General features: G+C 32.7%; 1 protein-coding gene and 1 long non-coding RNA gene across 5 annotated transcripts in view; one reads left to right on the top strand and one right to left on the bottom strand.

The window, feature by feature from the left end:
- Nucleotides 1-26583, bottom strand: part of LOC134685029 (uncharacterized) — a 90602-nt gene that overhangs the window by 28838 nt on the left and 35181 nt on the right. For 2 of the 4 annotated variants that reach the window (XM_063544384.1, XM_063544385.1), the window contains exons 3-6: nucleotides 12557-12850; nucleotides 11695-11810; nucleotides 10224-10413; nucleotides 1725-1853 (exon numbers count right to left, since the gene is read on the bottom strand). In XM_063544384.1, coding sequence (XP_063400454.1) covers nucleotides 1725-1853; nucleotides 10224-10413; nucleotides 11695-11810; nucleotides 12557-12850 — 729 coding nt within the window. The remainder of the gene's footprint in view (nucleotides 1-1724; nucleotides 1854-10223; nucleotides 10414-11694; nucleotides 11811-12556; nucleotides 12851-26583) is intronic. The other 2 variants (XM_063544386.1, XM_063544387.1) reach the window with 1 other exon arrangement.
- Nucleotides 20536-26583, top strand: part of LOC134685030 (uncharacterized) — a 35701-nt gene continuing 29653 nt past the window's right edge. Inside the window, exon 1 of the long non-coding RNA XR_010101249.1 lies at nucleotides 20536-20585. This is a non-coding gene — a long non-coding RNA (uncharacterized LOC134685030). The remainder of the gene's footprint in view (nucleotides 20586-26583) is intronic.

Raw genomic sequence — 26583 nt, 5'->3', positions numbered from 1 at the left:
ACACTTCGATCTTTCGGGTAATAAGAAGGACTGAGAGTATGTAAATTAGTTGCCGGTTGATTACTACACAAACATGATAACACAAACAGATACCAGTTTGTATGTGAAATAGGAAATACGAAACCAAGCGCGGTAGACGGAGAAATATAATGGAAAGTAAATACGAATCAAGCGTAAGCAGAGATATGTAATGGAATGGAAGTTAAAGTCAATAGTATTGGAACAAGCCGCTGAAAGCCTCATTTTCCAAAAACTCAACCAAAAGGGAACATGTGTACAAAGTTTCGAGTTGATTGAACTTTAATTTCATCGAAAACTACCTTTACCAAAAACTTAAACCTGAAACTCACACTTTTAATTTCTATGTTCAGTAGACCATGAAAATGGGATCAGAGTCTAATTATCCTGAAGTGGGAGGAACGGACAGACAAACGAACGAACGAACGGACGAACATACGGAAGGATGCACAGACCAGAAAACAGAATGCCCCTCTACTATCATAGGTGGGGCATAAAAATGAAACAGGGGAAGAGTATTAAATGTAAATTAAAAGAAAAATAAAAGTATATGTAGTGATATCGATCTGTAAAGCTATATATTATATGAGACAAAGTGTTTGGAGAGTTTTCTATTTAAATAAATGTTTGTATTGGTTGCACTTTGTTCATACAGCTGTTTCTCAAACCACTTTTGAGGAGACAAATAATTTGCATAGATAATTAATTTTGTTAACGTACTGGTTACAAATTAGTATCTCTATGTTTCATCTCACAGAGACATAACTTTGGAATGTACCAGTAAATATACATAGGCTAATTGGTCATATTAAAATCTGTGGTAATCCTAAACTCAAGGTAGGGATAGTTTAGAAATTTAATGTTATTTTAAACTTTTAGACGTTTTGGGCATATCGACGCTAATAATATGCCATACAGCTCCTTATTTTGACCTTTAACAAATAGTAGCACATATCAACTTTCTATTCTAGGATATATTTGTTTTCAAAACTTCATAGTAAAATTGGTACAGTTTGAGTCGTAAAAGGAGTTCTTATGGGAAATTACATTGTCAATATTTACAGAAATCTAAGCCACAGACGCTACATAAACTAATATGAATAATGTTTGAAGACCATAGAAACCGAATATATTAAACATGGATTTTTTGGGGGTTTTACATCTAAAAAAAAACAACAGCTGTGGGCATAGACATAATAAAAACTTGAACAAGCGTCATCCTTATAACAGCTTTTGCTTATAAATCATTAAACGATATGCCACTTATTTTATCTTATTTCGATATTTATATTAGCTTACCATCCAACGAAACAGATGGAACTTAAATTATGCAATAGCTAGGATAAACACAACTAGGTAATCAACCTTAACCTTAATCTAGTGCCTTATACTTATTATTGCGTGTGTGTGTGTTTGTTTATGTATTTGAGTTGCTGTCTCATAAATTTATATCAAACATAAAGAAATTTACAAGAGATAACATCCTAAAATAATGCAGAATTTGAGCCAGGATTGAAGCTAAAAGCAATCAAAGAACTCGTGTACATGGAATCAAAGATCATGCTCTTTTGCTAAAGTAAGAAACCGGTACAAATCGCTTTACTTAAAAAGCTTAAAATGTAATTATTTTGCAGAAAAAAAACAGTTATTGAACACCTTAGAAATAAAATCATCGTTTAAAAAAAATGAGGAAATCGTTTTCTTACCTTTATTTTTCCTTCGCTGATGGACAGATCTTAGTTGTATTACAAAAACAGTCAGTATAACTGTTATAATTATAGTTGCTAAAGCAGTTATACCTAAGATAACCATATTATCTGTTGTTGTATAAATTGCTGAAAGAAAACAAGACATTTTGTGATGACGTTTTGTCTTGATGATGTAACCGTCAGCAAACACACTAATCGCATACTTAAAACCAACTTATTTGCGATATATTTTCGCGACTTTCGCGAGTAGAAAAATAACGCGAATATAAATCGTCGCGAATATGTAAACCGTGAACCTTTCCTTATTAAACTTCATCAAGTAAATAAAAAAATCGCAAAATTAAATAGCAGCGAAGTGGTCAAGAAAAGGTAAAAGGCGAAATAAAGTATCCGCGAAAATAAGTTGGTTTAACGTAGTATGTCCTCTTATTCTACAAGGTTTCGTGAAATTCTGTTGAGTTGTTTTAGAGGAGATGCGATGACAAACTGTTGCAGTAGTATATTGAATCAAGTAAGTTTAAAGTGGCGTAACTCCCAGAAAAAAAATTGCACATCAACATAGAATACCTTTATTATTTCAAAAGGTTTCATGAAATTTTGTTGTGCGGTTTTGCAGAGATGCCATGGCAAAAACAGGAATGACGGGCGATGCGTGGGGTATAAAATTGCTTTGTAAGATTGAAATATATTAAGTTTTGTATTTATGGTTTATAATTAATGTTTTTCATATTCGTTTGCGAAAATGACTTACCATATATTATTCAGTTTTTAAATGATTACAGTCGGAGATACCTTATTCGTTAATTGGTAAATTTAGTGATTTCTTTTTACTAATGCATTAATTTGAAAATATTGAAATTCAAACTTTGCACTTTTATTTGACCTTTCTGTGATTTAACACTCCACCAAAATCTATAATGAGTGACAATCGAAAACTTAGTTGACAGCAATTTTGGTTTAAGTAATAATGTACCAATTAAGATCCCCATATTTTAGAAAGGTCACCAGCGTAAATTTGAAAAAGAGCTATTTGCAGCAAAACCAAACAACTTAAAGTAGGTTATTATATATTCTCTAGAGTGATACATAAAGCCAACAGTAGTATATCGCTGTTCAAAAGTGATATATTCATTGAGAGAAGACAAAATGCCGGCAAGGTTGCAAACTAATACCAAGGGAAACACATCAACTATAAGACAACAAACGACAATGCAACATACATAGAGACGAACTATTTGATAACAAATGTCATGTTCCAGACTTTAAACAGAACATACTAAGAAAAATGGTGGGTTGAACCTGGTCTAAAGGCTACCTAAACCTCCGCGCTTAATGCTTATATTAAATATACGGTCGACAGCATTACATGCCTGGAATACAGTACAAATAAATGCAAGAAAATCCAAGACAAGACAAATACATAAGTGAATAAAATAATAGTACATTTCGACATGTTAACCACAGAAATACTACGAATAACTACACTAAAGTAAGGGCAGTACACAAAACCAGCTTAATAGATTTACGAGTCGTGTCTGTCACACGAATGCATCAACGCCACAAAAAGTAACATCACAGGTAAATTTCTTAAAAATCGATATAAATCAGGATTCTAATATGATGTGATTCTTTCGCTTTGTAAACAACACTATGATAAAATACTCGATATATCTATACTTAGCGCAGACTCCGTGGTGTACATAAAAATGGCTGTTACAATATACTCCCCACGTAAATCCACATGTATTGAAACCTATTTGCAAACCCTTTGCCGATTTTTGTGTGTGAAAAATTGCAATTTAAAAAGGACAAAATCACTTTTATTCTTATTCGGATGCGTAATAAAAAGAAGTAATGCACAAGACTTCGGAGAAACCAACAAAATAAAAATAAAATAAAATTCCGCGAAGGTCTATTAATGTTTTTGGCGCATTTAAGTCATTTCAAAACATGACGTCATACAAATGAAAACGCTAGAGTTGAAAGTTTTCTGTTACGTGAACCTTTGAAATGTTTTTTACTATTGTATTAAAATTGATTATCAAGGTGGGAATCATCGATAGAATAAATAAGAGAAAGGACTATCTGGAAAAATTTGTAAAAAAGACTGGGCTTAAATACGACAATGAAGGAAAGACATTCGTAAAGGTCAATGGAGAAGAATGCTCAGAACTGGACTACTTCCTACATGAACTTTGGAAAATAAAGCCAACACACAAGCAAGTGTTGAACAGCATTATGAACAACACGTCGGAACATCATCCTATAAAAATGAAAATATTATATTGAATCTCGAATGATGCTGATTGCAAAATCTAACTAAGGACTATACAAACCGAGCTGTCAAATGGGATAAAGTTGATATTGACCTATATGTAGCCATTACAAATGAACAGTCAAATTCTATACTGAACATGCCGCTAGAATCATTAGAACAAGCTACATCCGTCTTAGAGCAGGTGCATGTATTTCTAAATGATGCTACCGCTACATGTGCCTCAAACAAGCCTAGGTACAACGCAAAACCTAACTGAATAAATGGTCTCCAGATATAAAGTTAGCCCTAGATGAGATGCGTTAATATTATGCGCAGTGGGTCAAGCAAGGAAAAATAAAGGACCATGCAAATAATATATACCAACACAGATTGAGAACTAAAAAGGAATTTAGGAGACAGGTGCGAATTGAAAATGCTAAAGTCAAAGATACTGAAAAACAACGCAAAAGGGAAACAAGAACAAAGGATACAGAACTACCGTATAGCGGGCTTTTTTCGCGGGTGTAAATTTTCGCGATCGAGGGGCAACAAGGTATACGAAAAATTTTGGCGGTTTTTATTTTTGGCGGATTAATAATTCCCAATTAAATATTTTGGCGGTACCTAAATCATTGCATTTAATAAAAGTTGTACAAATTGACAGGAAGAAAACATTTGAAACATCTGAGTTGTAGTTCTGTATAAATACAAGAAATTAAAAGATTATCTGAGGAGGAAGAAATTCTCCTAAAAAATATATAATTACAAGTGAGTTTCTTTATTGTTATTAAATCAAATAAGTGTCTATTGTTATAGTTAATTATTTTTTGTTACCTGAATGACCTCTGATGTATTAATTACTGATGCAGTTAATCCTTAGAATACCGGTAACAAAGATCGATATTTGTCACAGGTGATAAAACTTCTTGTAAATGTTACGGTTGTTAAATATGAAATTGATCGGACCTTTGATGTACTAATTAGGTGATACAATTATAAATAGGAATTTACTTCTCTTATGTAATTTGACACTAATTAATAAGGATGAAATACCTGACAAAGTACTTTACACACTTAAATAATTTGACACTATTCAATATTATAAGGGTATTTTATAAAATACATGTATGTACAATGCCCTTTGGCATTTATAATGTTAAACTAAAATATTCCGTTATTGACCTGCCGACCGGAAAAAAATTATCTCACTTTAGCTTTGAGAAAGTACCGAACGTATGCATAAAATTTCGCGGAATTTATTTTCGCGATTTTCATTTATCCGCCAAAATAAGAGAAAATAAACACCCCGCGAAAATAACCCGCTATACGGTATTCCATCAACTTGTAAAGAGCAATAGAAAGAACAGGGGTAATACTATCATGGATCTGCACGTATGAGACATATGTATGTCTGGTGAGCAAAATGTTATTGAAGGCTTCAAACAGCACTTTAGAAACTTAGCAACTCCAGAGGAATCTAGTCTTAGAGAATAGACAATATCACCAGCAAGTAGAATACGAAATAGGATTAATCACAGAGATGGTGAAAGAGAAGAATATGCCACCGGCCACACTAGAAGAACTACACAAGGCCGTCAAATCAATTAATAAATGAAAATCAGCTGATATCTACGGAATCACTGTCGAACATATATTGCATGCAGGAAAAAAATGTTGCTACTGAACCTCTTAAATTTAATATTCAAAGAAGGCATGCTAAAGGAGGGATTACTCACCCCGTGTTTAAGAACAAAGGCGAGAAAAACATAGCAACCAATTACAGAGGAATCACTGTATTACCTGTGTTAAACAAAGTGATAGAAACAATTGTGAAATTAAGGATCAACCCAACAGTACTAATAACACAAAATGTAACTCAACGAGGATTTACAGCAGACTCAGGACCGGCAAATGTAGCATTACCGGTCGAAGAAATATACTGTGAAGCGAAAGACAACAATCAAGAATATGAACCTGTACTGCTGGACGAAAAATCAGCCTTTGATGTAATTATACATTCCCATGTAATGAAGCGGCTCTATAATGCTGGAATTGTTGATAAACACTGGACAATCATTCAGAGTATGCACACAAATGCAACAAATACAGTTAAATGGAATGACAAAACTTCAGAACTAATTAATGTACTACAAGGAGTACGCCAGGGGGATCCTAACTACAGATCTATACAAGCTTTACATTAATTCTCTACTTAACATGCTGGAAACATCAAATTTAGGATGTAGAATTGGAAATATACTCTGCAATACTAGCGCATTTGCAGATTATGTCGCACTCATGAGCAAAAAGACAACCGATATGCAAGTACAAATCAATATGGCAAACACCTTTGCTGGCATGGAAGGATATAAGCTGCAGCCCAAACAAAGCGTCGCTATTAACATCAAACCTAAGCCAACAAAGAAAGAAACGCTACTGGTAGACTATACATTAAATGAAGCTAGTATGCCACGAGTTGACTCAGCTATGCATTTAGGAATAATCCGAATGAACTCTTTGAAGCAAAATATCATAGCAAATATTGAGAAGAATATAAAAAAAATCAAGAAGAAGTGCTTATGCTCTACTTGGCAGTGGCTTCCATGGTGAAAATGGACTGGATATGGAAACTATTATACACCTGTTTAAAATCTATATCTTGCCGGTGTTATTATATGGAATGGATATATTAACACCATTATCTCTGGATCTAGAGAAATTGGAAAAATTTCAAAAGAAAATGCTCAAGCAACTGATGTCACTACCAACTAATACACCAGATCCGGCAATTAACATCTTGACGGAAAAACTACCAGTTGATACACAAATACACTTAAAGGTCATGACCCTATTAATAAATGTATTTACCCAACCCAACGAAAGTTTAGAAAAACAACTAGCAAGGAGGCAATTGTGCATCAAGTCAATGAATAGTAATAATATCTGGTTTATTCAAGTAAGAACAATCATGCTAAAATACGATCTAGGAAATGAAAGTGAGTGGCTAGATATTCAAATGAAAAAGGATGAACTGTTAAATAAAGCTAAAAAAGGTATCAATGCCTACTGGATTGAACGAACATCATCTCTAGCTAAGCTCTACATCGGCCTTCGATACCTCAACAGTGATATATTCATGCCAGGAAAAATACATCCATTATTGCGAATCAAGCACCAATCTCCAAGAGGCAGCAAGAGAGTACCCACCAAGATCAAACTTTTAACTGGAACTTATATTCTACAACCTTTAAGATATAAGATATACAAAGAAGGAACTGAAGATCATTGTATAGCCTGTGACTGTAAAGAAGAGACATTAGAATATTTGCTTATAGAATTTGAAGCGTGGAATTACCTGCGAGATCCAATATTACAAACAATTAAGAACCTACTAACCACAAATAGGAATGTGATAGTAGAAGATCTCACATGTGAAATAAATTAAAGTATTAATGGACATTACAAAAATACAAAAGATATACAGAATCACATCGGACCTCAAATAGAATTCCAATCAAGAAGAATAGTGTTCTTCATACACAACGCACGATATCAACTGGTGATGAAAGACCAAGCAAAGAAAAAGGCTGCCTGAGAGTGGGGGCAAGGATGGGAGGACAACAATGTAAAATTTAAACAAAGCATTTTAAAAATGTATTCTACCTAATACTATTTTTAACAGTATAATCTTTCTCATTAAATCTTAAGAGTCTCAGTTCATAAATATTCTGTAAACTAACTGTAAATAGTTGTAAAAGATATCATCTTACTAATTGTTCTTATAATACACAGCGAATAAATTAGTGTTAAATTAACTTTTAAAGATATATATAAAGGCGAATTCCTAAAGGACAAAGACCAAAATCTTTTTCTTTTTCTTTCATTTTGTTAATTATCTAAAAAGTGAATATGTAACCTAATCTGTAAATGTTATCATATTAAATATTGATCAGTAAACCAAAAAATAAAACAAACAAAAATAAATGAAATATAACTGCTAAAAGTAAAATCATAATGTTTCCTTTAGTTGTGTAATAAAAGTATTAAAAACTGTGATCTTCCCATGTAAAAGTCAAAATAAAACATGTAAACCTCCTTTGTAACAAGAGGCTCTCAAGAGCCTGAATCGCTCATCTTAATTTGTTTGGTTAAATCTCTCATCAATGATTACTTTGGCTTTTCAATTTATTTCAATGTTCTTTGAATCGTCCTATTTTCTTCAAAAGCAAAAAAAAAAAATCTTTTTCTCCTATGTTCTAATTTAGCCATAGGAGCTATGTTTCTTGACATACAAGGAAATAAAATATAAAATTTATACTAGATACTCTGAAACTCATTTAGCCTAAGTTTGGCTGAAATTGATACAGCAGTTTCAAAGGAGAAGTAAGTCAACATGATGAACAAATTGTAAAAAAAAGTCTTTAAGGGGCAATAACTCCTGAAGGGATCAATTGACAATTTTGGTCAAATTGACTCATTTATATATCTTACTTTGCTTAACATTTTTGCTATTAACAGTTTATCTGTATCTATAATAATATTCAAGATAATAACCAAAAACTGCGAAATTTCTTTAAAATCATCAATTCAAGGGCATTATACCTAAAAAACCAGTAACCCAATTCGGCTGAAAATGTCAGGATAGGTAGACCTTGACCTAATAAATACTGTAATTTCTTGTCTTATTTGCTCTAAATGCTTGAGTTTTTGAGATTCAAGCCAAAAACTGCATTTTACCCTGTGTTCTATTTTTAGCAATGACGGCCATGTTTTTTGACGAAATAGAAAATAAAACACAAACTTTATTTTATACACCCTACTGATCATTCAGTTGAAGTTTGGTTGAATTTGGTTGAGTAGTTTTAGAGGAGAATATGTTTTAAAGTTAGCAACCATGATGAACAAATTATGAAAAATTGTCATTAAAAAGGACAATAACCCATTAAGGGATCAATTGACAATTTTGGTCATATTAGCATATTTGTAGATCTTACTTTGCTGATCATTTTTGCTGTTTACAGTTTATCTTTATCTATAATAATATTCAAGATAATGACCAACAACTGCAAAATTTCCTTAAAATTACCAATTAAGTGGCAGCAACCCAACAATGGGTTGTTTCATTCATCTGAAAATATCAGGGCTGATAGATGTTGACCTAATTAACATTATACCCCATGTCAGATTTGCTCTAAATGCTTGCGTTTTTGAGATATTAGCCAAAAACTGCATTTGACCCCTATGTTTTATTTTTAGCGATGGCGACCATGTTTGTTGATAGATCAAAACTTCGGATACAATTTATAAACTAGATACTCTAAGGAACATTCAGTTAAAGTTTGGAAGTATTTGGCCAAGTAGTTTCAGAGGAGAAGATTCTTGAAATAGTTTACGACGACAGACGACGACGACGACAGACGACGATGAAGACGACGACAGACGACGGACGACGACGGACGCCAAGTAATGGCGTACGCTCACTTGGCCCTTTTGGCCAGGTGAGCTTAAAACACATAAAGACTTAAAAAAAATGTAAAAATAGTGTATATAATGTTGTTGTGTTACGATTGTTAATTTATTCTTCATGTCTATATTATTTTAATTTTTTTGGTGGTGGAACTGTTCGACATACAAAGTATGGTACCCTTAAAATGGTGTAAAGATCCAGAGAAGAAGAAGAAATTTCTAAGGGTGAAAATAGACTAAATATCAAACGCCTCGAGTCAAAATTCAACTGGGGACCTACAGTACTATACTCAGACTTTTTTGTCATCTTTATCCATTGGTCTTAACCACTAGACCAGGAATCCACGCTAATTAATCTAATTACATGAAGTATTGTGTCTAACAAATTCCAGCAGTTTAACGTTTTGCTAATATTTGAATGGCAAAGCGAACGGAAATAGGAACAGACAATCTGGCATACATCAATTTGAAATCATTACTCCGATAGCGATAGGGTTTGTTCTTCTCAGGATTGTTTTTGCTTCTAAATTTCAATTGATTTGAGAATGTCAGCACACATTAAAGTATTCCACGGAAATATCAATAATATTTGATCGACAGGCTTATTTTCAGTTGAGATATGTTGAGTGAAAACAGTTTTTCATGGTTTAACTGACCTACATTGTTATATGCCAATTCTGAGCAGAACATAATTATATAAATTTTATGGACTACCGATCGTTTAAACATACATGCGCTGTTCAAATTGAATCAGAATGGTTCCCAGTACTTACTTTTCAATTGAATATCTGCTATTGCTTCAAAAACTTTGAATTCATTCATTCCGATTGTGCAGTCGATTTGTATGGTTCCTGAACATTTCTTGTGCTGGCATATTCGATGGGAAATATTTAACTTGCCATTGAAAAATAGACTTGTTGTTGAATAAAAGTCACTGGTTATGTGTTCTGTGATATCTAATTTCTAGGAAAAATTATGTCAAAATTTGAAGGTGAAACAGATTCAAAGCAATTAAATGCACTTAAACATTACGTTGTTCAACTTCATTATTGCATTATTATATTAAGTTAAACAATTATCAATGTTCTTATTTTTTTCTTTTATTTCTTCTTCTTTCATGACATCATAGAATGTTTGAATTACTAATAAAAGAGTTTAACAATATATATTTCTTGTGCATATTTCACGGTCAACATTATGATCAACTAGATTATCAATACAAAAAACATAAATCACACTTTGTTTTTTGCTTTGTTGATTGTTGCAATTTTGTTTTAACACTTGTTTAAATATAAATGCAACTGCTGCAATTTGAATTTATTTCGATTTTAATGCATTCTATGTTTTTGTTAATGCTATAATGTATATTCATTATCTTGATGAAATACAATTAAGCAATTACACATTATTATGTTTATTCAATCTGTACTGATTCTTGAAACGTTATCATAACAAACAAAGTACCAGTAGAACATTTTTAAAGTACTTAGAAATTGTTTTGCTCGAGATCTGTTTATGACATTTTGAGAGTTTTTTGCTGTGTGGACGCTGTCTCATTAAAATATATAGTTAATATCTCCTCCAATTCGTTATCAGAAAATCGTTATCAGAAGAACACAATCAACATTTACAGAACGTAAATTACAAATACAGTGGGAAGAATATTCGTAATTATCTTGTATAACGTTTCCAAATGAAAGATATTTTGCAACTAAAATAGTGAACTATGAATCTATAACTATTAGTTATTTATAACCAATAGATCGATGCCACTTATGGTGGAGTTTTTGTACCCGATGGTATTACCAGCTTTGTAGTCCGGACTTCTGAGTAACATCTATTATCATTGATTTGGTCATAATTATAGAGTAACTCTTTACAAACATTTGGATTTTCGAGATACCTTAGCATTTCATACACAAGCAATAGATTTCCAAAGCTCCAAAACTTGCAGGAATGTTGTGTCGTCAGTACTCTCCAAATTCGTTCTTTAATTAGTTAGCCTTTTTTTCGAGCGTCACTGATGAGTCTTATTATAGACAAAACGCTATTCTGGCGAACACAATTTTCATCCTTGTATGTATGTCGCGTTATCATGAATGAGAAAGAACGAAGGTTTCAATTTATTTGCTTATTAAATATGGTCACACCCTGCAAAAATTACCATTAAATTTAAAAAATTGCTATATGCCATTCGTTCATTCTTACTTAAAGAAAGTCGGTATAAGAATTGTAGACTCTTACCTGAAATGAACCATTACATACTGGTTTAGGGTAAACTTCCAAGAATTCAACATTTGCATTCAGATAACCATTTATTACAGTAAAATTCTTTTTTAAAGTTTTCTCTGAAGGCATCACTAAAACATAAAATTCAATTTCTATTGACAAGCACCATAATTGTGAAGTGGTCAAACTTGTGATGACCTAAATCGAAGGCAAATTTTCAAATGACAAGCACAATGTTATGAAAGTAGTCGGACTTTAAATTGTATGGCTTTTGAATGATTGTTGATTATTATATAGCAATAAAAGCTGATCTTTGTATAACTGAAGTTAAATCACGTTGTATTATCATTCCAGTTTGATACATCAGTTCATAAAAAGATCATTTAACGTAAACTTTTGTTTTTTCATATGAAATTTCAATAACAATTTATGCATGTATATTTACTATAGCTTCTCATCGAGCTACATCTTGCTGTTTGTTTTAACTGTATGATTAATTTACTGAATAACATATCATTTTATAAGCTTTATTGAAAACCAAACGTTTTCCTATTCACGTGATATAAAGAGAAATTATAAATTGAGTTTCAACTAATGAATAAATTTATATAACATCATTTAAAAAATGTTTGCACAGAATACAATGTAACTATTGCCTGTTTGTCCTTACTTTGTCACATTAAGAAGGACGTTACAGGACTATATCCTGTTTTTATGTCATTAATATTATTCGTGTACACACGAACATGCTTTACTTTCTAATATTTATTAATACAAAGCGCAATTTTTGTATATTCATATTTCAACAATGTTTCATATCAACTGTATTATAATAATGACCCAATAACACATTTCCTTTTTACTATTACATACTTACGCGCAAAGTCATTTTCCTTAATTGTGAGATTTCTTGAGTATTTCAAAAATCCATGAAAACAAGTATACAAGCTATCTCCATCGTCTATTCCAAAGTTTTTTATTGTTAGGTAGGATGCATCAACACCCCATGACTCCTTATATTTGGCCTTATTATTCGACACTCGTCCTAATGTAAGGAGTGCGTTGGTTTTCCCTCCTGTCCACTGTGTTCCCTCGGGACAACAATCTTTGATATAGCATTTAAGGATGACATCCTTGTTGAATAAAAGCGGTTTCAATGGTTTCCAGTTAACTGAAGAAAACAATTTCATCATTTTATTTAGATTTTTTTTTTTTTTAATTCTTATCTCAACATAAAAAAAACCCGCAGAAAACACTCTTCCAAAACTACTTTATTTTATATTACATAATCATAGGTTGAATGTATGTGCAAATGAAAACAAATATCTCAAAACTAACATGTAAGGTTTAATTACAAAATGTATGAAGAATTGAATCGAGAGGGGCACCAAAGGGTTATTCAATCTAATATGTTGAAAACAATTTGACAATGTCGTGGCAAAATAAAATTTGTCATCAGGTAATGAAAAGTTTTTTCTTCTTAACAAATAGTTACTTCGGGTGAAGGAAAATAGGGGAGTGGCTTTTTCTTGACGTCGTTAAACAGTTCGCATTTAGAAATTATTTTATTTAACAATTTTTGGAAAACATAATTTAGTGGAAATGAAAAGAAAAATACAATTATATCATGTTAAAAGTTTCACAGAGTAAAAAATATTGACCTGAAAATTGAGCATGCATCGGTAATATCTTCAAAAAGTTATTTCATTTCTATGTGACGTCATCAAACATGCTTGTCGAAACGTCCTTTTAAGAAACTTGTAGGAAAGCCAGACATTTTGAATTTTGGCCAACGCAGAAGTGAGACCAAACGAGCCATACATTAACAATGATAAATCAACATAATAAGTCAACTGGGCACGAAAATTCAAAACACAAGAGTGCACACGCTGAAATGTCTCGCCTTCTTTACTAACCATTGATATTATGTTGATAGACCTAAATATAAAGCTTTATTACAACTATCACATAAACTCAACAATAACCAAGAAAATGAAACATTGATGCATGAACCATGAAAATGAGGTCAAGGTCAGATGAACCATGCCAGGCAGACATGATCAGCTAACAATTCTTCAATACAACAAATATAGTTGACTTATTGCTTATAAATTAAGAAAACAGACCAAAACACAAACACTTAACACTTAGCAATGGACCGTGAAAATGAGGTCAAGGTCAAATAAAACCTGCGTAACAGACATATAGATCATTAAATATTTTCATACACCAAATATAGTTGACCTAATGCATAAAGTATTAAAAAAATTGACTAAAACTCAAAGACTTAACTTTGACCACTGAACCACGAAAATGAGGTCAAGGTCAGATGACACCTGTCAGCTAGAAATGTACACCTTACAATCATTCCATACACCAAATATAATAGACCTATTGCATATACTATATAAAAAAAAAAGACTAAAACACGAAATATACTAGACCTATTACTTATAGTATTTGAGATATAGACTTGACCACCAAAACTTAATCTTTTTCACTGATCCATGGAATGAGGTCGAGGTCAAGAGAAAACTGTTTGACGGGCATTAGGACTTTGAAAGGTACTCACATACCAAATATAGTTATCCAAATACTTACAATAAGAGAGAATTTAAAATTACAATAGTATTAACTTTTTTCAAGTAGTCCCTGAACCATGAAAATGAGGTCAAGGACATTGAACATGTAACTGACGGAAAGTTCGTAACATGAGGCAACTATATACAAAGTTTGAATCTTCTACCTTCTTAAATATAAAACTTTTTATAAGTTAGCTAACGCCGCCGCCGCCGGGTCACTATCCCTTTGTCGAGCTTTCTGCAACTAAAGTTGCAGGCTCGACAAAAACGGCTTTTCCAAATTAAAATATAACTGAAATGAGTTGATTATCCAATGTGTCAACAAAACGGAACTATAAACAACCGTCATACAAATGGGAGGTACGGCTATCCATAAACCAGGTTTAACACACCATTTTAACCTCACAAAGATAAGATCGAATATCACAACTTACAGAATAATTCATATCAAACATAACATGTGAAGCAATAACCGGTATTTATTACGTTAGTCATGCTTAGTAAAAAGGAATAGTGGTATCACAAATTCTTCTTTGACAAAAAATAAATAAAAGCGCTGTAAGCACTGTAGGCAGTTAACCAAAATCCAAGGCAAACATAATTATGAAAACTGTAGCAATGTTGCTTCAAATTTTGTTTTAAAGATTTAAAAGAACAAACATTAAACATTCATATATAATTGTACATTTATGTTCATTAAATGAATTAATCATTATGGCAAATAATTCATATTTTATCAAGGTTTTCAATAGCAACGCACTTTACCACGAATGGTCATGCGTTTTTCATGAGTCAGCAGTGGTACAAGTTTGCAATGATTGCAGTTATTCTAGTTGATCGTAATTGTTCGTATTAGTTGACTGTTAGTAGTTCAAGTTGTCTTTAGTACGAGCTTATAAAAGTATGAATGGACTTGCTTCCCTGGAAAGAAAACTAAGTTTGTGTTGTACAGTAAAAAAGTTATGAGACACAAATCAGACAAATGTTTACTACAGGTATCAACGGTGAGGTCTGACTGACCTGTCCATAGTAAATGTAAAAGACTCCCAACTTCACCCCAAGTTCATAATGTCTAAGTTTGGAATAAAATGACAGGTGTTAGGGTCTAGCAAAGTGATATGCATATGAGATTGACCTTGTGTGTCATTCAATCTTTTTTGAAATGACAAACAGGAATGAATATGGTTTAGGCGTTGGTATCTCAATCTTTTACAAGTTATCAAACACACACAAGAGAGTGTGGGGTGACCCTAGGGACTACCCCTAATTTTCATTTGATTATTTTTATATTGTCCTATACATGAATATTTATGGTTTATGGGTGGGAATCTCGACCGTTATCAAGTTTTCAAAAAGGAGGGGGTGGAGGGCCCAAGTGACTTCCCCTATATTTCATTGGATATGTTATATTGTCCAATACATGAATATATATGTTTGAGGGGTGGGGATCTCATCTGTTTCTAATTTATCAAACAAGAGTGGGTAGGATGACCCTAAGGAGTCTCCCTATATTTCATTTGATTAATTCTCATACATGAATATATATGGTTTAATTTAAAGGTGGGAGCTCGACTGTTTCCAATTTCTCAATAAGGAGGGGTAGGGTGACTGCAGGGACTCCCCCTATATTTCATTTAATTTAGAGTTGGGGATCTCATCTGTTTCAAAGTTCTTAAACATGAGGGGTAGGGTGACCACAGGGACTTCCCCTATATTTCATTTGATTTGTTATATAGTCTTATACATGAGTATATATGGTCAAGGGGTGATGATCTGGAATTTTTTCAAGTTCTCAAACAGGAGGGTGTACAGTGACCATAGATTTCATTTGATTTGTAATATTTTCCCATACATAAATATATATTGTTTAAGATTGTGGATCTCGACCGTTATAAATTCTCCCACGACCTCCACCTATATTTCATATGATTTGTTATATTGTCCCATACGTGAATATACATGGTTTAGGGTGGGGGACCTTGATCGTTACCAAGTTTTGGTCAATTTGGTCTCTTGTGGATAGTTGTCTCATTGGCAATCATACCACATCTTTTTTTTTTTTTTTTTTTTATATAAGAGACTTCCAACTATTTTAACTGACCTATCAAAATTGAGAAGAAAAAAATACCCCTTGATATTGCAGAAATATGTTTAACTTGAAAAGCATTTAACATGAAATTACCAACATTTATCACTGATAAAGAAAATTAATACTGTTACCAGGAACATTTATATTGTTAGATAAACTGTTCCAAACTGTCACATTGTATTGGATTTTGACATTAAAATTGGTGTACAAAATTATTTTTGAAAATATTTTCTGATTTTTCTTTCCTTTGGTTTTCAATTCTAGTGTTTATATTATTTACCATGCATAGATGTATTTTGTCACCTGTCTGGATTTTTTAAGTTGAAAGCCAAAACCCGGGATTACCCTTATCCGCTTCCTGAATCGGCTCCGATATTGTATTTTCTTCTCACGGCAGCCATTTTATTTTCAATGTTGTTTTTGACAGATAGCGAGATACGATTTTGCTCGGATTTACACATTATTTATCGGCGATTTTCTGTATAAAGCTAGCGGTTGAACAAATTGAACATCGCTGTCATGAATAGTAATGATGAAAATAAGTTTGAGATCGTTTATAAGGAAACTTTGGTAAAAATGTTTGCAAAGTTATTTTTCTTTCTTTTAAGGTCCATCGGGCGTAGCTAGTAACTTGGGCAAGTAGAAAGTCCGACTGCAAAAGTGGAAGGTCGCAGATATCGGACCACCGCTAATTTGAATCCCTGCGTCCAAATTGAAAAGAAATTTCGTCTTCTAATTCAAAATTGCCGCCAACAGCGTGATCAGTTGAACTTATACTGACGTATATATACGTATTGTCGACAAACAATATTCCTACGACTTTTTCAATTTGGGAAATCTAAACTACTTTTCTTCAGAGATTTTCGGCGATTAAATATTTCAAACATTTGTTCTTTGACAGCTAAGCCAAAAGCTTAGGGGATAATAAACTACATAAGGATTCCTAATGCGCTCTACTTCCTATGTTCAACTTCAAAACTTTTGGGAAAATCGACGATCATTTAAGGTTTTTCTGGTCATATTTTTTGTAATCCAGAATGAAAAGTATGAAAAAACTGTCCAATAAGTTATAAATAATACAGTAGACAGCTAGATGATAACAATGGCACGTATTTCAGCATTTATTGGGTAGCACACAAAACCAGGGTGCTCGCATAAGGCAGCTAAACTGCCTAAAATTGAATTAGAATGTTACCAGTCCATCTGATCCTTCATTTCAAATTCTCATGATTAAAAAAAAACAGATCTATATAATTTGTTGAAATAAGAAATTTTGGAACTAAAATTATCTTAATTTGTAAATATTATATTCAGTTATCTATATAACTCTAATGACAAAGCACTTCAGAATATAATATTAATATACATATATGAGGTTCCAGTCCCTTATCTTAGATGTTTGGAGTTTGTGTAGTGTCATCAAGTCTAATGCGTTATAGTCAAACTTCAATCGGATTGGTGACGTTGATTGGTGTTTCAAAATATTTAAATTTCAGGACTATTGTGCTATTTCCTTGTCTTCGCTTTTTACTGGTAGACGAAGCCATGGTGCCTTTTAGGTGTATAAAAATATTTGATCCATTATTTCAAACATGAATATGTCCTAGCTTTCCGATGAAGGGACTGACACAAAATTGTAACTAATCTAATCACAATTTAACACATCAAATTCGCCTACCTTGTTAACTAAATGAAATAAGATTCGTCAACAGAAAAAACGATAAATCAAAAGAAAATTATCCAACAGCCTGTGTCGCTCACCTTGGTCTATGTGAATATCAAACAAAGGAAGCAGATGGATTAATGACAACATTGTGTTTTGGTGATGGTGATGTGTTTGTACATTTTACTTTACCGAACAGTCTTGCTGCTTACAATTATCTCTATCTATAATGAACTTGGCCCAGGAGTTTCAGTGGAAAATGTTAATAAAAATTTACAAATTTTATAAAAATTGTTAATAATTGACTATAAAGGACAATAACTCCGTAGGTGTCAATTGACCATTTCGGTCAGGTTTTCTTATTTGTGGATCTTACTTTGCTGAACAATATTGCTGTTTAAAGTTCGTCTCTATCTATAATAATATTCAAGAAAATAACCAAAAGCAGCAAAAATTCCTTAAATTTACCAATTCAGGGGCAGCAACACAACAACGGGTTGTCAGATTCATCTGTATATTTCAGGGCAGATATATCTTGACCTGATAAACAATTATACTCCTTGTCTGATTTGCTCTAAATGCTTTGGTTTTTGAATAATGAGCAAAAAACTGCATTTTACCCCTGTTCTATTTTTAGTCGTGGTGGCGATCTTGATAGGATGACAGGGTCAACGGAAACATTTTTGAAGATTGTGGCCAAGTTCAGATCAATTAAGCCTAGTAGTTTCGGAGGAGAAGATTGTTGTAAAAGATTACTAAGATAAGGGCAATAACTCCTTAAGGGGTCAACTGACCATTTCGGTCATATTGACTTATTTGTAGATCTTACTTTGCTGAACATTATTGCTGTTTACAGTTTATCTCTTTTAATAATAATATTCAAGAAAATAACCAAAAACAGCAACATTTCCTTAAAATTACCAATTCAGGGGCAGCAACCCAACAACAGGTTATCAGATTCATCTGAAAATTTCACAGCAGACATATCTTGCCCTGATAAACAATTGATACCTTATCGGATTTGCTCTTAATGCTTTGGTTTTTTAGTTAAAAGCCAAAAACTGCATTTCACCCATATGTTCTATTTTAAGCCGTGGCGGCCATCTTGGTTGAAAGGCAGGGTTTCCGGAAACTTTTTTTTTTAACTTAATGCCCCAAAGATGATTGTGGCCAAATTTGGATTAATTTGTCACTGTAGTTTCAGAGAAAAATTTTGTAAAAGATTACTAAGATTTGTGAAAAGTTGTTAAAAATTGACTATAAAGGGCAATAACTCCTAAAGGGGTCAACTGACCATTTCGGTCATATTGACTTATTTGTAGATCTTACTTTGCTGAACATTATTGCTGTTAACAGTTTATCTCTTTTAATAATAATATTCAAGAAAATAACCAAAAACAGCAACATTTCCTTAAAATTACCTATTCAGGGGCAGCAACCCAACAACAGGTTATCAGATTCATCTGAAAATTTCACAGCAGATATATCTTGCCCTCATTAACAATTGATACCTGATCGGATTTGCTCTTAATGCTTTGGTTTTTTAGTAAAAAGCCAAAAACTGCATTTCACCCCTATGGTCTATTTTAAGCCGTGGCGGCCATCATGGTTGAAAGGCAGGGTTTTCGGAAACATTTTTTTAAACTTAATGCCCCAAAGATGATTGTGGCCAAATTTGGATTAATTTGGCACTGTAGTTTCAGAGAAATATTTTGTAAAAGATTACTAAGATTTGTGAAAAATTGTTAAAAATTGACTATAAAGGGCAATAACTCCTAAAGGGGTCAACTGACCATTTCGGTCATGTAGACTTATTTGTAAATCTTACTTTGCTGAACATTATTGCTGTCTACAGTTTATCTCTATCTATAATAATATTCAAGATAATAACCCAAAACAGCACTTTCCTTAAAATTACCAATTCAGGGACAGCAAGCCAACAACGGGTTGTTCAATTCATCTGACAATTTCAGGGCAGATAGATCTTGACCTGATCAACAATTTTAATCCATGTCAGATTTCTCTAAATGATTTGGTTTTTGAGTTATGAGCCAAAAACTGCATTTTACCCTGATGTTCTATTTTTAGCCATGGCGGCCATCTTGGTTGGTTGGCCGAGTCACCGGACACTTTTTTTAAACTAGATACTTCAATGATGATTGTGACCAAGTTTGCTTTAATTTGCCTCAGTAGTTTCAGAGGAGAAGATTTTTGTAAAAGTTAACGACGACGGACGACGACAGACGACGGACTCAAAGTGATGGGAAAAGCTCACTTGGCTCTGTGGGCCAGGTGAGCTAATAATAAGACATGTTAGTATATATTCTTTTTAAATATTGTTCAATAGATCAAGGTATTAACAAAACCCTACCACACATAATCAAGGTATCATGTTCAAATAATAAATTCAAACTTGTCGTTTCAAGGTTTTGATTTTTTATTCATTTATACATGTCATTATTTATTTAAACCGTAAAATTATCACATGATCATCTGTTTATCATTTGTTGATAACAACGAAGGGGCGTACAAAGATTTAACCAGAAAGGAAATTTCTTTCCGTAAAATTAAGGTAATTAAAAACTATTTTGTAGAATGGTCATCGAGCAATTAATGTCACAATGAGCAGTTTATACAAATAAGTCAACAATTTATACACTTTAAAGCACTGAAACGTACGTCACATTACCACAGCGTATACATGCATTTGTTCATGAATTACTGAAACTAGTCTCGACAGGAACGCTGTAAACTTTTATTCTTTTGATAAAATTTATAACTTAAAATGAATATTTAGAAAGAAATAATTTAGGTGACAACTGGTTTCGCGTCATCAGTTATAAACAAAGGATGTATGTAGTGATTCAATAAAAAAAATTATTTGAAACTGTTATCGACTTTTATTTTGTAAACATTTGTATTAAGGTAGCACAATTCACAGATTTTTTTTACTTCCAATCACTAACATTTGAAATGCTGTAACTTTCTTATGATTGTATAGAAAATAATAATAGAGGTATATATAGATAGATAAAAGATTAATCTTTTAAATGAATGCAATATTTTTATTATGCAATCATTTGTAATCAATTATTATGTAATCAGTGGCTAAATCTGGGTAAGTTCACTTGAATGAAATTTAGCTCTATCATATCTTTACCTATACAGAAAATTTTAACTAAATATTAATCAACACATTATGGGCTTCCAAAGGGTGTCTCAGATTGTCTCTATGGTATTCCATTCTCTCATAAATCTCTAATTAATGTAAACATCCAAACCACATACAAGAAGATAATGTTTAATTAGGTGTACAATTTGTTCCATACATTCTATCTGAAATCTGAGACACCCTTTTGTAGATAATGGCCATAAGAACAACATATAATAAATTCAACCCTCTAGGGATATCTATGCAGAAGCTAATTTCAAAAATGGAGATTTGGTGAAAAATCTTTTAGACACAGTTAACATTATAATTGGTTACACAATTATTGCATAATACTAACATTGCATTAATTGGAAAGAGTTATCTGTTAGCTATCCAAAACTACCACTTTTATAAATTTTCAAGCATTATTAAGAAAGTAACATTTATATAAGCTTTGGATTTCAACTATTTTGGCAACGAGCATCACTGAAGAGACATGAATTGTCGAAATTCGCATCTGGTGCAAGAAAATTTGTACCGTTAATTTTATTTATAACAGCATTTTAAAACTTGGGAGTTGGAGTTATAAAATCTTTGTATTGTGCTACCTTAATCAACTAATAAATATTTCATGAAGAGAGGTTATTTGCTTTTGATAAACTGTATTGATACATGTTTGTCAGTTTTAAATAAACTATGACATGTGTATGAATACCTGCAATAACCCAATATGAAGGTTTTATTTTTCTTTGTTTTTCATCAATAAATACTGAACACCATCTTCGCTAGCCAAGGGTTATAACCCTTGGCTAGCGAAGATGTCGTATTGGAAATTATATCAAAATATATTCCATATTTTTGCCATATGAATCATCGAAGAAACATGAACTATTGAATTGCACAGTTGGTGCAGTAACCTTGTTTTTTTTTTATCGCTATGAACATGATTGAATAAGGAATAAAATTATATTTGACTATATCATGTTAATGAAAAAAAGATTAAATATTTAATACTGAAACTCCTACAAACCTAACAAGAAAAAATCAAGCCTTTTTAAAAAATCCTCTTTTAAGATTCCTAAATTTCGATGTCCTAGAGAAAGAAAAAAGATAGATCGCGGTAAAGCATTCATCTGTATTAAAGAGCAAACTATATATTATAATAACTTTAATTACATAATAGTTATTGAAAAACTGGTCATTGTCGTGATATATGGACCGTCCAAAGTACAGTCGAATTGACTTAGACAACGATAATGACGTGGCAGTTAATGTCATTGTCTAAGGCAGTCCATTACAATGCCAAGTTTTTCGATAACTATTATGATTATTTCATTAAGGAACTATATTTTAAAATTCTCATCAGTTCAAATTGTTCAAAGCAAACTCGAATAAGTGTACGATTTCTATATAAAAAAAAAAGAGTGAAGACAAGTCATAATGACAACTCTTAGTCACTACCAATCAGTTACGGCCATATTTCATTATATGAAAACAAAATAAAGTACTCTAAACCTTTATCAAGTTTATAGTTAACGAAAACATATGATAAACAATCAACAACGTCAATATAAAATTGAAATCAGAAAAATGTTCTATCTAAGGGACATCACTCTAAAGGGCTTTAGAGAAACCACGACGCATTAGTCATTAACATATACATTCATTAGTTTTCCGGTCCGGTTTCTTTTTCTGTTAAAGACCGATCGAATTTAATAATGAATGAAAACCTCCGCCATGAGCGCATGATTGGCCCGTCGTCGTGTGTGCGAATTTTAATGCAATAGTCATAATTAATTTCTGACATTCATCACGAAATGTAAAAAAAATAACTTTTTATTACAACAAGAGTGCACACGCTGAAATGTCTCGCCTTCTTTACATATCATTGATATTATGTTGACAGTCCAAAATATAAAGCTTAACTACAACTGTCACATAAACTTAACATTAACCAAGAAAACTAAACATTGACCAATAAATCATGAGGTCACTTTCAGACAGATGAGGTCCATACAACAAATTTAGTAACCTTTTGCTTATAGTTTAAGAAAAAACGGATGACACCTGTCAGTTGGACATCTACGCCTTACAGTCCTTCCATACACATAATATTCTAAACCTATTGCTTATACGATTTAAGATCTGGACTTGCCCACCAAAAATTAACCTTGCTAACTGATCCATGAAATGGGTCGGAGGTCAAGTGAACACTGTCTGACAGGCATGAGGACCTTGCAAGGTACTATCAAAGATAGTTATACCATTACTTATAATAATGAGGACCTTGCAATGTACTATCAAATATAGTTATCCCATTACTTATAATAAGAGCGAATTAAACATTACAAAAATGCTTCACTTTTTTTTCTTCAATTAGTCACTGAACCATGAAAATTAGACCAAGGACATTGGACAGGCATTCATATACAAAGTATGAAGCATCCTGGTCTTCCACCTTTTTTAAAATATAGACCTTTTTAAGAAATTAGATAACGCCGCCGCCGTATCAATATATCACTATCCCTATGTCAACTTTCTGCGCAGGCTCGACAAAAAAACTCAGTAACTCTGAAATAACATTTTGAAATATCACCAAAAAAGATACAGATCTGTAGATTATTAAAATCAAAGCGCTGTAAGCACTGTAGGCAGTAAACCAAAAGCCAAGGCAAACATAATTATGAGGCAATGCTGCCTCAACTTTTTTTCAAAGATTTAAAAGAACAAACATTACATATTCATATATAACTGTACATTTATGTTCATTTAATGAATTAAACATTAAGGCAAATTATTCATATCTTATCAAGGTTTTCAATAGCAATGCACATGACCACGAATGGTCATGAGTCTTTCATGAGTCAGCAGTGGTACAAATTTGCAATGATTGCAGTTCTTCTAGTTGAGCGTAATCATTCGTATTAGTTGAATGTTAGTAGTTCAAGTTGACTTTAGTAAAAATAGTAAAAATATGAATGGACTTGCTTCCCTGGAAAGAAAACTATCAGTTTGTGTTTACAGTACAAAAGTTATTAGACACAAATCAGAGAAATGTTTACTACTACAGGGATTAATGGTGATGTCTGACTGACCTGTCCATAGTAAATGAAAATGAAATGACTCCCACCTGCACCCAAAGTCCATGATGTCTAAGTTTGGAATAAAATGACAGGTGTTAGGGTCTAGCAAAGTGATATGAATATGTGTCGCCTATGAGATTGACCTTGTATGTCATTAAATCTTTTTAAAATGAAAAACAGGAATGAATATGGTTTAGGCGTTGGTGTCAAAATCTTTTACAAGTTCTCAAAAGCACACAAGAGGGTATGGGGTGACCCTAGGGACTACCCCTATTTTTCATTTGATTTTTTATATTGTCCCATACATGAATATTTATCGTTTATGGGTGGGGATCTCAACCGTTATCAGTTTTCAAACAGGAGGGGTGGGGGACCCCAGTGACTTTCCCTATATTCCATTTGATTTGTTATATTGTCCAAAACATGAATATATATGGTTAAGGGGTGGGGATCTCATCTATTTCTAAGTTGTCAAACAGGAGTGGGTAGGGTGACCCTAAGGACTCTCCCTATATTTCATTTGATGAGTTCTCATACATGAATATATATGGTTTAATTTATAGGTGGGGATCTCTACTGTTTCCAATTTCTCAATCAGGTGACTGCAGGGACTACCCCTATATTTTATTTAATTTAGAGTTGGGGATCCCACCTGTTTCAAAGTTCTTAAACATGAGGGGTAGGGTGACAACAGGGACTTCCACTATATTTCATTTGATTTGTTATAGTCTTATACATGAGTATATATGGTTAAGGGGTGATGATCTCGAATTTTTCCAAGTTCTCAAACAGGAGGGTGTGAAGTGACCATAGGGACCCCTTATAATTCATTTGATTTGTAATATTGTCCCATACATAAATATATATTGTTTAAGATTGTGGATCTCAACCGTTATAAATTCTCAAACAGAAAGGAGTAGAGTGGCCCCACGAACTCCACCTATATTTCATATGATTTGTTATATTGTCCCATACATGAATATATATGGTTTAGGGGTGGGGATCTTGACCATTACCAAGTTTTGGTCATTTTGGTTTCTTGTGGATAGTTGTCTCATTGGCAATTACACCACATCTTTTTTTTTTATATTAGGAACTTCCAGCTATTTTAACTGACCTATCCCAGTGTTCCAGCTTGGGCAGAAGGCCTAGGGTGCTTTTATGTTATTATTTATATAACTTAATTATACAAGTCTATAAAAATAAACAAGTAGTTCTGAAAGATGGAGCTAAACAAACTAGAATTTGTTATGTAATTTTAAAATTATCTACATTAAAATTACTTGCTTAGACATATAGTATTCGTGTTATTGAAAGTTACCGTACTTGTAATCATTTTAAAAATTGTTACAAAAAAGTATTAAGAAGTGCACACCAAAGTGCTCCAAAGTAGGGAGTTTTATAAATATAACAGGTATCGCGTGATACAAGAGATGATTATATTATAATGATGCAATAATACATTGCATATATTACAGAAGGTATTAACTCCATTATGGTTAAAAAAATAAAAGCATTTGTTAAGGGCTCCTATGTATGCCAAAACCCGGGATTACCCTTATCCGCTTCCGGAATCGGATCCGATATTGGAATCTCGCGGCCGCCATTTGTTTTCAATGTTGTTTTTGACAGAAAGTGAGATACGATTTTACTCGGATTTACACATTATTTATCGACGATTTTCTGTATAAAGCTAGCGGTTGAACAAATTGAACATCGCTGTCATGAATAGTGATGATGAAAATAAGTTTGAGATTTTTTTTTAGGAAACTTTGGTAAAAATGTTTGCAAAGTTATTTTTCAAGGTCCGTCGGGCATGGCGGGCGTAGCAAGTAATTAGGTAGAAAGTCTTACTGCAAAAGTGGAAGGTCACAGACCTCGGACCACCGCAAATTCAAACCCCTGCGTCCAACTTGAAAAGATACGAAAATTTCGTCTTCTAATTCAAAATTGCCGCAAACAGCGATCAGTTGAACTTATATTAATAGACTACTGCAAATATATACGTAGTTGACTACGTATTGACGACAAACTATATTCCTACGATTTTTGCAATTTGGGAAATCTGAGCTACTTGTCTTTAGAGATTTTCGGCGATTAAATATTTCATACATTTGTTCTTTGACATCTTAGCCAAAAGCTCAGGGGATAATAAACTACATAAGGATTCCTAATGTGCTCTACTTCCTATGTGCAACTTCAAAACTTTTGGGAAAATCGACGATCATTTAAGGTTTTTCTGGTCATATTTTTTGTAATCCAGAATGAAAAGTATGAAAAAACTGTCCAATAAGTTATAAATAATATAGTAGCCAGCTAGATGATAACAATGGCAC

The sequence above is a fragment of the Mytilus trossulus genome, chromosome 9 (genome assembly GCF_036588685.1).
Source record: "Mytilus trossulus isolate FHL-02 chromosome 9, PNRI_Mtr1.1.1.hap1, whole genome shotgun sequence".
Classification (NCBI taxonomy): Eukaryota; Metazoa; Mollusca; class Bivalvia; order Mytilida; family Mytilidae; genus Mytilus; species Mytilus trossulus.
This window is presented reverse-complemented; position numbering and strand designations above follow the sequence as displayed.